This window comes from Somniosus microcephalus, chromosome 9, assembly GCF_052327205.1.
Source record: "Somniosus microcephalus isolate GS21.2 chromosome 9, FLI_Smic_1.0, whole genome shotgun sequence".
NCBI lineage: Eukaryota > Metazoa > Chordata > Chondrichthyes > Squaliformes > Somniosidae > Somniosus > Somniosus microcephalus.
This window is the reverse complement of record NC_140995.1, coordinates 102,852,375-102,865,105: the sequence shown is the minus strand read 5'-3', so window position 1 is coordinate 102,865,105 and position 12,731 is coordinate 102,852,375. Positions and strand designations below refer to the sequence as shown.

The window sequence follows — 12,731 nt, the reverse complement described above, 5'->3', positions numbered from 1 at the left end:
GTCATAATTCAGTCGCTATTTTAAAGTTGTGCATTCTGTCATTATTTTTGTGTAATAAACCTAGATTTTAATATTATTTATGGTTAATAGAAAAATACACAGCTATTTTTCAGAAGTAGAGTTGGCTGAAGTACAGGAATTTCTCAGCAAAATAGACTGAAGAGCTGGAAAAAAACAAAACTGAGGTGCTACATTGCCATCACTGGCAGAATGATGTAATTACATTATGTCAAGTTCACACAGGCAGTTTCCTCTATAAATGTGGACAGAGGAATTTAGAATGGGGAAAAGTTGGCACAAAAAGTCTGACAAAAGCTTGCCAACAGGAAGTCAGGTTGTGCAGACAGGAAGTATATTTTTACTAAGATAAATGGATAGATGGATATATACGCACAGTGGACTTTGGCATCTCAGGGCATTAAACCAGAAAATGATTCCTGTGAATTGATGCACAATGGTACTGAGAGATAAGTAATTTGAGATTTTATTTTTTCATCCAGCAAGTCTGTTGAAAAGCAGTTCAGAAGTATATCTTCTCTCGAGATAAGATGAGCTTCATATGCAACTCATCTCCACCTTGTCATTTTTCCAAGTGAATGCAATTCCTCATCCTCTTAAGCCCTCTCAGTTGCTTTATATTATTGTGGGAGAGGGGTTGGTGACGTCTTGTTGTCACTGTTTCTTTAACAGTTGAACTCGATGAAAGTTTATCTTTTTCTGGGGGGGAGGGGCACATGCTTGGGACGAATCAAACCCATTGTAGCTCAGGACAGATCTTCGCTGAAGTATCTGATTGTGCTTACTCGCCCATAAAACTGGTGAAGTACTAAAACTGATAGCGATGTCACAGAGAGAGCATGAGAGACTTTCCTGAGGTTCTCCTCGCTCAGACAGTATGCCAAATTAAATAAGGGAAAAAAATCTATAATCTTGTGTATTCGAAAATGATAATTTACATTTCAGATTTAATTAGATATTTTTGCTCTTTGTTTCACTATGTTCGTGACTGATGCATTTGGGTCTCCTGTTTATTACCCTTTGAGTCTAACTGAACATTGAATAAATGAAACTACCAGACTTTGTAAAATAACATTATGTAATGTAATACAGTTTAGCCGTTTCCATCTAGTACTGAACGTTGAGTGTATTTGGATGAACCCTTATGTTTTGCAGTCTTGTGGTGCTCTTAAATTACAGCTACTGGCTTGAGACCACGACCTGCTGTGAATGATGCAGGGCCATCAGTCTTGATTATAGTGCCTGTTCTGCATTGCTCTCTAGTGAGCCAAAGTGGAGCTCTGTGCATGAATACTCGAGCATGAATGTCAGAGGAGCATATGTGGCTGTGTGTTTTTTGCCAACAGTAAACCATTTAAAAATGAAGCTTAAAAATTCCCCGAAAGTCCAATCTGCCACCTGACAGTTGTTTAAAAATTTGCTTTGCATGATTGCAGTTACATGTGCATCTCGTGCATAATGAAGGGTTGTCAGACAACCACCTCGATCTGGCTGATTGCACTCCCAAATGACACCACGGCCTAGTATTTCTGCTGTTTTTTCCAGCGCAATTAGCCTGATATCAGCCAAACCAGCGCAAAAGATTGAGGAATTTTAAGCGCAAGTTACATCGAGCGCAAGTTGAGTTTCCGGGATCTTTAACGCTGGTTTAAAAAACATTGTGCTGGAAGCTGGCCCTACCCACAAAACTGGTCACGCCCCCAGGTACAAATAATGAGCAAGGCGGGTTTCTGCAGATTGCGCCCATTTGCGACCATTAGAGAAGGCTCTTCAAATTAAGCTTTTTTTTTGAGGCACAAAGGCACTAGTAGGCACGTTTTAAAAATATTTAATTTACTAAGAAACTGACTAGTGTACACCAATGAAACTAGTAAATGGTTCATTGTAGTTTTTTAACGTCATTTTCTGTGATTTAAAATCAGGTTACTCACAGATGGTGGACGAGACACATTAAAAATGCTTTTTTTTGTCGATAAACCCATTTTCAGCTGTATTAATAAAACTGCACCAGGTTACCACTCTTAAAGATATCAAACAATAATTTTTAATTCAAGGGGAAAAAAAAATTACGTTCTATTATGTTGCCCAATTGCACTGGTTCATGGAAGATTTTACATCTCTGATTATGCAAATGTGTTTGAGCAGAAACTTGAACCGTAATTTTACTTTCGAAAACCAGCGCAATTTCAAGCACAATTTGCGCCCCAAGCGGAAACTCTATCCCCACATCTTTTGTATCGGTACAAAGCCCAAACTGATTCACATTGACACAACTTGTGTAGTAAAGCTGGCCTGTTAAAGATATTTCATCTGTGCAGGATACTAACAATTCCTACTGGGACACTTGTTAAAGAACAACTTGTACATAAATGTGTGAAGTTACGAGCTGGTCAATACAGACCAGTTATAGTGTACAGTATAACTGCAAGAGACTAATATCTAAAGCTCTTTCTTAAATTGCTTTTTTATATTGTTCTTTGTAGCCCCCAACAACGATCTTTGCCAAACATGAATGATGCTGTGGTGTCCCAGTCAGTCTTGTCCTCTGGAGCACCTACCCCTACTAAAAGGTACGTCAGGATCTGTCTTTTAATAATCCTTTGTCAATGTAAAAACTGCACAATATTGTCAAGAGGAAGCAATATCTAATTTGTCCATTATTAATGGCTTTTTGTCCCATAAAACACTACCCTTCTTTTGCCTCCATTTTAGCCACTAATAAAACTGAGGGTTTTTTTTTTATACGTGTGTAGGCTAGCATGTGCTGCCTGTAATAAAATGAATGACTTACTGATTGGATAGTATGACTTGAGCCCCTTTTGATGACTGGTTAGCCTGTTGAAGCAGAGAAATTCTTTCTATTGTGCATGAGGATGTGAAAATCCCTCACTAGATTGACCAGCGCAATAAAGAGTTCTGTTTACAAGAGTCATTCATTCTCAGGAGTTCTTTTCACATTCTGTATGCACTGTATCCTGTATAGTAACTCAATGCTACTTCTACTACTTCGAAGCAACTGATTTTATGGCTATTGATTATGCATTTGTAAGCTATATTGTAGGAATTGAACGTACAGCTCTGTGAAGGTCTAAGTTTATTCGACCAATTTTCGAACCTCTAGCCCAAGCTGGAAGCTAAGACATTAAATTGTTCCCTTATACCTTGTTCTGAATTGTGAGTAAATTGGAGAATCCCTGAATTCAGAATTAGGTCATGAATCCAGTGTATTGTTCAGATGTCTTCAGTTTAAAAAAAACCTCTTCCCTACTACCTGAATGACTATGTTTACGAGATGGTGCCTTTACATTTCTACTGACAGTTGTTTTCCCACTACGTAGTTTGTACAATTCTATACTGTCTGCACATATAACAGAACACATTTCATTATATAATCTCTATAAGGACTTTGCCTGCCAGAATGTGAATTTTTTAATTTAGTAATTTGGCCATGTGTTTCTGTGGGAAGCACTCTGGAGAAAAATTCTAATATTTTCCTACACATGAATTGTGGACCCTGCCAATATATCTCATCAGAGGCGTTTCCAGCTATCTGTCACAAATCATTTGAAAAGATTTAATTGCTATGTTGCAAGTTTGTCACATAACAAGTGGGATTGAGACAAAGCTATGGAAACTATGAGCCCATTTTGATTTTCACCAAACGCGAAAGCCATCTCACAAAATTAATATGAACACAGTTTTAACAGAGAATTTTTAAAGTATATATACCTCTGTTGTACTCATGTTGTATTGATTTAAATCTGTGTGTTGGCAGCAATCTCCAGTTGTGTGGAGCAAGTCTAGTTAAATGCTGAGGTTACAGCCTGGTCAACCCACCACTTTGAAAGCCGTAACAGAAAAATTTCACAAATGATAACTGTTCCTTGAAATATTCTAAATGTACTACAACATTGAGTTGAGTTGTATCTCGCAAATATCTTTTAAAATATTTTAATTTGTAATGAAGTGCATCTCTCCTGTTTTCTTGTGTTTTACAAAAGCTATTCAGAAAGCAAATGTTGGCAAGAGGCAACTGGTTGCACAGTAGGATATCGTGTTGTATCTTTGGGGCCTGTTTTCAAATCCAACCCAGATGATCTAAAATACTAATACAAAAGCAAAATACTGCAGATGCTGGAAATCTGAAATAAAAACAGAAATTGCTGGAAATACTCAGCAGGTCAGGCAGCATCTGTGGAGAGAGAAAGAGAGTTAATGGCCCCGATTTTCTCCCAGCCGTCGGGCGGGTTTTCAGGCGGGCAGGGGCCGAAAATCACAGAAATAGGGGGTCGCAACCCGCCCCGCCCGACTTCGCCCCCGTGTTTCAGCGCGACCCGAATCAGTCCCGCCCGCCGCAGGCGGGAATGGTCAGCGGGAGCCTAATGATCAATTATTAGCATGTTTAATCCTATTTTCAAGGGCCCTTGCAATTTTCTGCCTTTCCCCACGTAAAACACGCCTGGTGGGAACACCGCTGATGAAACCTGGCGTGAACAGAGTTGGCTTGCTTGCTTTCAGCTGCAGGTCAATCAGGACTGAAGAGATTTAATCAGACAGCATTTGCAGGCTGCAGGACCTTGTTGCTGAAGGCTTGGGGCAACTTGTTGAAGGCTTAGGCAGAGCTGTGGAAGGTTGGAGCCTTACACACTTCTCCAGTGTGAGCTCCTGGGAAGCCCCTCTCACCACCCTAACTCAGCGCCTCCTCAACAGAGGCATCTGCCAGAAGCATGGGAGGCCTTTTGTTCCTTTCCTTCCTGGCATTAGAGGATCTCCAACAGCAGAGGAGGCTGGAGCAACTCCAGCAACAGCATCACCAACAACAACAGCAGCACCAGCAGGAGCGGCAGGCTGCGGCTCAGTGACCTGGGCAGCACAGGCCAGAAGGGGCCAGCGCATGGAAGGCCGTCGGCGCAGGAGATACCCCCCAAACAGGGTCTACAGACACGGGGTCAGCTACCTCAACATGACTGAGCAGCAGTGCCAGAGGCGGCTCCGACTTTCGCGAGAGTTTGTGGCTGACATCTGCGCAATGCTGCAGCAAGACCTGGAGCCCAGAGCACCAGGTCCACACTACTTAACAGTGGTCATCAAAGTCACCACCGCACTCAACTTTTATGCCTCAGGCTCCTTCCAGGGATCAGCAGCAGACATCAGCGGCATCTCCCAGGTGGCCGCACACACTTGCATCACGCAGGTAACCGATGCCCTCTTTGCCCTCGCGCACAATCACATCCATTTCACCAGGGATAGCGCAAGTGTGACGGCACGAGCGCTTGGATTAGCTCAGCTGGTAGACTTTCCAAGGGTGCAGGGCATCATTGACTGCACACATGTGGCCCTTAGGGCACCCCACCACAATCCAAGAGTTTTTGTCAACCGCAAGGGCTTCCACTCCCTTAACGTTCAGCTGGTGTGTGACCACAAGAAGGTGATTTTGCATGTTTGTGCCAGGTACCCTGGCAGCTGCCATGACTCCTTCATACTGCGCCAGTCTACTGTGCCTCCGCTATTCAGTCCGCCAAGCGAACTTCAAGGATGGCTACTTGGAGACAAGATATATCCCCTGCGCTCTTGGCTAATGATGCCGTTGAGGAGACCAGCCAGCGAAGCTGAGGAGCGCTACAACTCCAGCCACATTACCACCAGATGCATTATTGAGCAAACCATCGGATTGCTGAAGATGAGCTTCAGATGCCTCGATAGATCAGGTGGAGCCCTACAGTACTCATCAGCCGGGGTCTCCAAAATCATCGTGGTATGCTGTGTGCTTCACAACATGGCACAGCGTCGTGGCTTGCCGATTCCGCAGAACCAAGAGGCTCCTCAGAGCCGCCTCGGATGAGGATGATGCTGAGGAGGAGGAGGAGGACGGAAACGAGCATCCTGCAAAGGCCCGCCAACCAGCGGCACCAGTGCGCGAGAACATTGCTGGGCGGAATGCAAGGAACGCACTCATCCTGGGCAGATTTGCGTAGCCTGGTACATCAAACACTGCAGCCTCACTGCTTCTTAACTGACCATGGACAGTGGCCTATGCCTACATATTCCTACCTATTTGACCAGCTTGCTGACATCTGCAAGTTATCCTAAGGCCTCTATGTGATATCCCCATTCGCCAAATGACAGACGCCATAACTGCAGCAGCTGCCACCAGATTTTTTATGTGCAGGAAAATGATGGCATTAAAACTATTTACAAGACTTTTCACTCAAGTGACTACCCTTGTGATTAGTGGTGCTTTATTTTTCTCTTACGCGTGCTCCTACATAGTGCTACCCCTGTGGCTTCAGCAGATGTGGAGGCCCCTTGCTCACTTTCCTGCTGCACCTGTCTCGACACCTTTGGCGGGCGTACTCTGGGGTGGCGAGCCTGTGAGGGCTCGCCAGCAGTCTGCTGCTCCTGCGGCTGTGCAGGGCTTGAGACTCCTATCTCACTGGTGTGTGGACTCCGGCGGGTCTCTGACCGAGGGCTCTGAAGTGGCATGGAAGTGTGAGCGCGTGGAGAGGAGCCCCCACTTCCTTGAGGTGTGCCAACAACCTCCCTCTCATGGGTCAGCTCCCCCTCAGCGCCTGCAAGTGGCTGGAGAGCACCTTGCTGCACATCAGGGGGGCCATGGGGACCTGTCTCAGCACTGGAAGTCCTGCTCGGAGGGACTTCCATGAAGGTCTGGTTTCGGTGCTCAATAGATGCCCATCTCTCCTCAAGAGATGCCATTCTATTCAGAGCACTCACCATGTTTTCGACACCCTGGCGACTAAGCTCCTCCTCGGCCGCAGCCCTCCTCTCCTCTGCTGCAGCCCTCCTCTCTTCGGCTGCAGCCAGCATTGCCACGGAGGTAGCCATCCTTTCCGTGGTGATGCTTTGATGCGCCAGTGACTCCAATAAGGCTCTGCTCATGCTCGCCATGGACTCCTCCATTCGCTCCACACTCGCAGTGACCCTGGAGACAAAACCTCCCAGAGACCCTGCATCTGTGCATGGAGATCCATCACCTCCTCTCTTGCGGATGGACCCAGAGGCATAGGGTCGACATGCAGCTGTGCTGAGCTGGCAGAGCCCTGCGCCCTCCGACGAGGACTCTCCACTGCTGTCCCTGTCTCCACAATCTGCTGATGCTCACTTGTGAGCTGTGATACACCAGGTGACAACTCTACTCTATGTCCCGAAGGTCCCACCGAGGTGTGAGTGTCGGTGCTGAGTGCGCTTACTTCTGCTGACGCTGCGCCCTCAGAGGCTGGAGCTTCCTCTGAGGAGTCTGGCTGCAAAGCCTCTTCCTCCTCGGCAGTGGCGACGGGGGCACCGGATGGTCCTGAGGAAAGAGTTAGAGATGTGATGGCAAGGCTACTTGCACATTGGATTTGGCATATGCTCATAAGTCCAAATGATGTGGCTTCAGAATCATATCAGCAACTCATGCTATGTCAGTGAGAGAGATGGGGAACTATTCTGTCACCAGCTTGCGGGCTTGCTCCTGTGTCTCCTGCCCCAGCACCCACAGGCACTTCAGCCCCAGCAATCTCGATCGCTGCTTCCTCCCAGGGGCTCAGGTGGGCGACTGAGGGTGGCCCTCCTCCAGTCCTCGCACGCTCTCGTCTATTGTGAGCTCTCTTTTCCTGCAATGAGAGAGACAAGTGGAGTTTGAGTGAGAGTGCAGAAGTGAGTGTAGAGATTGCATAGCATAGATGCTTAGAAGGAGACAAAGATGTTTTGAGGCTGCAAGACCAAGGGCCCTCCCTGTGTGTTGTCAGTTGTGTTCCAAGCATCAGAGTGAGAGGCAGTGTGAGGGCTGGATGGTGGAATTAGTTATGTGAATGTGAGCATAAAGAGAAACGGAATGGGTAAGGGTGCATGGATGTGACTGTGAAGTGGGATGTGGAGGAAGAGATTGCTGAAGCTGAGTGCTGTTGGGGAAAGGCAATGGGGATCAGGTTCGTACTTGCTTTCCCAGTGTGGTGAAGGTCATGGAAGCGCTTCCTGCACTGCATCCAGATGCGACAGGTGACTCCCAGAGAGTTTACCTCTGCTGCCACCTCCATCCAGGCAGCCCTGGACTCTTTGGGAGGCCTCTTCCTCCCTGAGCGAGGGTAGAGGACCTCCCTGTGGCCCTTACCCCATCCAGCAAGGTCTGCAGTGACGTCTCGTTGAATTTGGCAGCAGCTCGGCCTCTGCCGCTGGCAGCAGCTGGTGCAGGCGCCTCTGCCATTGTGCAAGAGTGGTTGAGAAGCCTGCAGAGGTGGAGAAGCTTGCTGGACACTTTAAAAGCACCACGAATGATGACATCATACTGTGGGGCTTTCTGACTGGAAATGGACACTTAGCAAGGCTGCCCACATGCTGGAACTTAATTGGCCACTTGTGGGAAAATTGCGTGCAGCTGGCTGACCCATTTTTTTTCAGCTCGGAACCCCACATTCGGGGAACCTGCACATTTCCCGCACAATCCAGAAAATTGGGCCCAATGTTTCAGGTTGATGACCTTTCATCTAAACTACTCCTCTGTCCACTGGCTGCAAAGGCCTTGTATGAAATTAATTTCCCAATTCCTAATACAAACCTGCCCCTTAATGTGGGACAAATTGACATTAACAGCAATGTCATACTCTGGCCACAAAGATGGCAGGAATAGAAAATGATAAAATTCACACTGGTGATATGAGTGTGTTGAGGTTGCTTATGAAAGCATGTTGATAAAGCTTAACTCTACATTCAGCTTGCCCAAACCCAACAATGGACTGCTCGATACTGACCCCAAATGGTAAACCTTGAGCAGAAAAATATAATTCACTAATAACATTCAAACATTTTTTTTTCTATTTTATTGACCATTTGCAACTGTGTGCTGTTTTACTAATAAACACATTTGGCTTCTGTAGTGCTTAAAGTGTTATGTTAATCTCTGTATCTGTTTATAATGTGGTTGCCACAGTCAGGAATTTAATACGTGTCTGGACTTAACAGCCTCCTAGATTGTAACAGTAAGGTTCATTAAGCATTCCTGCTGCATGTTTGCCTTAATAGTTGAATTGCTGGCAGCTTATTTTCCTGCCTTCTATACAAAAGTGGAATAATTTTATTCAGAATGAGGGCATAACTTCATTTATTGGCCTTACCAGATACATGTTGGCTTAGATTCACAGGCCGCAATTTTTCCTCTCGATGCGGCTTGGGGGCGGGACAGCTGCCTTCCAGGTTCCAATCCCGCCCCAACGACGTCCGATGTGATTTTGCGTCAATTGGTCTCGTTAAGCCTGCCCTGTGGGCTTGCCGGCCAGTTAAGAGAACGCCGGTGTCAGATGACGTCAGTTGTTGACGTGTCATCTGCCGGTTTTCTTAAAGGGGCCACGCACAATTTGTTTTGACAGCTGATCTTTCAGTGTTTGACATCATTGTCAGTGTTTGCAGCACCTCAATCACTATACAAAGGTGAGCCCTTGCACCCAGACTCTCCAGTGACTCCCTCCTTAGGCTAGAACAGATGGCAGCTGCAGGTGAGTTTACAAAAGTGATCTGTCACTGGTGAGAGAGGTTCTCCCAATGAGGTGGGACTACACAAACAATTCAAAACTTGTCACCTACAGAAAAGTCTAAATACATTAAAAATGATTTCCCCAACATTTTCTTACCTCTGAAACTCACCAGTGTACCATTGGATCCTTCACACCACTTCTGCAGTTGTCATCAATGCAGAAACTTACCGTAGACCCACAGCACGCCACACTTACTCTAGTGTGGTGTCCGGACGTCGGGAAGCCTGCAGTAGACCTGTCAAAATTGCAAAAAGCCTCTTAACTGCCTGTTAACAAGCAGTTAAGTGCCTATAACCCTCTTCCTGCCACTAGGTGTCGGGTCCATGCGCAAATCGGGGACCCGACACCTGGGAAGATTATTTGGAGGCGGAATGACAGCGGGTTTCTGACCCGCTGTCAATCTTTGCGATTTTGCCGGATGTCCCGCCTCCAAACCCACCCCCTGAATACCGGCAAAATTCCAGCTGCTGTGTCTGTGCAGATGCCAGTCTGCTGGTTGCTATTTCAGTTAACAGTCAGAAACAGTTATCTGTTGGACTGTCAAACACTCGGATTTCAAAAACTGTGGTGCAAGAATTTGTCACGGTGCAGCATGTTCTGAAATAAAGCATGATTTGAAACCATATTGTATAATATTTAGACTGATTCATCTTCAAAAGAAGTTTATCTTACCTTGTATTGCTTCTCCTCTTCACCCTGCTGGATAATGTTTTGCTTGTATTAATGGGCAAGATTACATTCCTTAAATGGATAATACCTAATAGAAAGAAAGGTAGAGAAGTCTTTCTTGGTCTGACAAATATGAGTGTTCATGTCTTCTAGCAGATAGGACCATCAGTATTAGGTTGTGATGGTTTCATAACTGAGTTAGGAACATGAGAAAGCATGGAACAAGGAAAGGCAATTTGTCCCATCAAGCTCAGACCTTCCACAGACCATGTACAATCTGCCCTTTCATGAACTTTTATTGCACTCTATACAGCACTTGCTCCCAATCCCTTGCTCCAGCACCATAGGACCATTCCGATCCCATGGAGCACTGGAGCTGCAGCATTATATCTATCATGTGTGAATGCTTAAATTGTAGAGGTATACAGAACCTCAAAGAGGAGTCACTTTTTGGAAATGGTGCTTAGCTATTTCCAGAAGGTTTTCAAATGACTCATGAACGACAGGTCCATAAAAATCAATCTGTCCTAAAGTTGGTTTACCACATTGCACCTTTATTTTTCATGCAATGAGTGTTTAGAACAAATGTAATAGAAGTGAGCAGCTCGTTGACATATCAAGCAAGAAATCTCAACTGATTAGTTAATTTAAACTTGTATCTTTGTACCCCTGTATTTTATTTCTGAAATTCATTTTCTTTGTGTGTATAAAGTCTTCAAAACCGTTGGTTACTAATTGGTGTCACTAGGAGTAGTAGTCTTGGGACTTGAGGCTAATCATCCATTTCAAATATAACCTGAAAGCATCTAGGCATTATTTTAACAAGACAATATTTCAGTAAAGTTTCATGTGGATAAATATTGAGGCAGAAATTCCGATCCCTACAGGTGAGTACGCACTGTGTACTCACCCGTAGGGACATCGGAAATGCCGGTTTCAGGCATGCACTGCGCATGCGCTGGAAACCGGCATTTCCGATCTGTCAAGAAAGCTCTTGACAGATCGGAAGCCTGTCCTGGAGCAGGGCCTCTGCGGATGGAGAGTTCCGTTTTTTGGAGACCCTCCGCCCGCAGAAAACACTTACAATTGTTATGCCTGTAAAAGCAGGTGCAAGGCCTGCTTTTACCAGGCTAAGAGTTGAAGAAAGTAAAAAAAAAATGTTTCCACTGATTTATCATTTTAAAATAATTTAAAGAAAGGTAAGTTTATTTTTAGCCCCGTTAAAAACTTTAATTATTTTTTTCAAAAATTAAAATTTTTGTTTAAAATAGTTAATTTATGTAATTTATAGTCATTTTAAAAATGTAATTGAAAAAAAATTTATTTGAAGTTTTACTTATGTTTTGGGGGTGATCTCTATTCATAGATTTGACAGGTCTTCCTGTCAAATGTATGAATGGAGATTCCCTGCTCTGATTGGCTCCCCATGGCCCACGTGATCCCAGGGACGCTGTGAACTACCTGCGCCCCTGGGATACGCGAGCACTGCACACCGGCAGTTTGAAGAAGCACAGCAATGGAACTCTGCGCCTCCCGGGAGCCCTCTGGTCCAGGCGGAGATTTTTCCAAATCACAGCCCTCCGCCCGCGGGAGGCCTGCAAACGGAATTTCTGGGCCATAGTGTTTTTCACTAAGAAATAAGCAGCATATCTTGTTAACTGTGAATTATAACAGGCCATGAGTGTATACTCATTACGAACAAGGTGATGTGCAACTAAACAATAAATCCTACAAAGTGCCAAGGTACCAATTCCTGGGTTTTATAACCAAGAATTAAGAGGATTGTGTACATTCAGAATTGGCTACAGATTCAAGAGTTCTATTTTTGGATCTCAAAATCCATTTCTTTTTTCTGCTTTCTATTCAATTATAGCAACAAATGATTTCACCTGCAATCAAAAGGTTTGAATTGGTAAATTCGGTGCATATTCCTTATTTGTATCATGTAAGGCACAGACATAGTAAATTATTTACGTAATGATTTCTTGAGTTTGATGCTCCAATGTTTTTAATCAGGCTGTCCGAAAGCAGTTCACAGCCAATGAAATCCTTTTTAAGTGTAGTCACTGTTGTAATGTTATAACACAATGGAGGTGCAGAATAATTAATTTTTTTCCATATAACCACAAGAAAATTCCAAAGAGCCGAAAGTTATTTTTTCTGTTATTTCAAATCATGCCGACCTGTTTTATTTTATACTTCACTTGAGCAGAACGCAGCCCAGCTGCTTTCTTCTTTTATGTCTTTTTAAATTGACTTCGTCACTTGCCTCACTTGTCTATCTGTCACTTCAGCCCTCATGTATGTGTTTAAGAGCTCATGTGTTTCTTTTTTTTTCTCCAGTTGTAGTACTGTGTGTATAACCTGCAAGAGCAATTAAATCTACGTTAAGCAGCACGGCTAAGAATTCAATTTTTGACTGATGTAACACTGCTTGTTAGTGTTCCTGCATATACTAAAAACAAATACCAACCACTTGAACATGCTATTAGGTGTTTAGTTTTGGTGAAATCACTA

The 12,731-nt window shown here is 44.5% G+C and overlaps 1 protein-coding gene across 15 annotated transcripts in view; it reads left to right on the top strand.

Annotated features, from left to right (window-relative positions):
- dtnba (dystrobrevin, beta a) overlaps positions 1–12,731 on the top strand; it is a 694,100-nt gene that overhangs the window by 500,896 nt on the left and 180,473 nt on the right. For all 15 annotated transcript variants that reach the window (XR_015079517.1, XM_085996923.1, XM_085996913.1 and 12 more), the window contains exon 10: positions 2,502–2,588. Coding sequence is in view for 14 of the 15 variants with exons in the window: in XM_085996923.1 (XP_085853049.1) it covers positions 2,502–2,588 (87 nt within the window). In the remaining variant the exon portion in view is untranslated. The remainder of the gene's footprint in view (positions 1–2,501; positions 2,589–12,731) is intronic.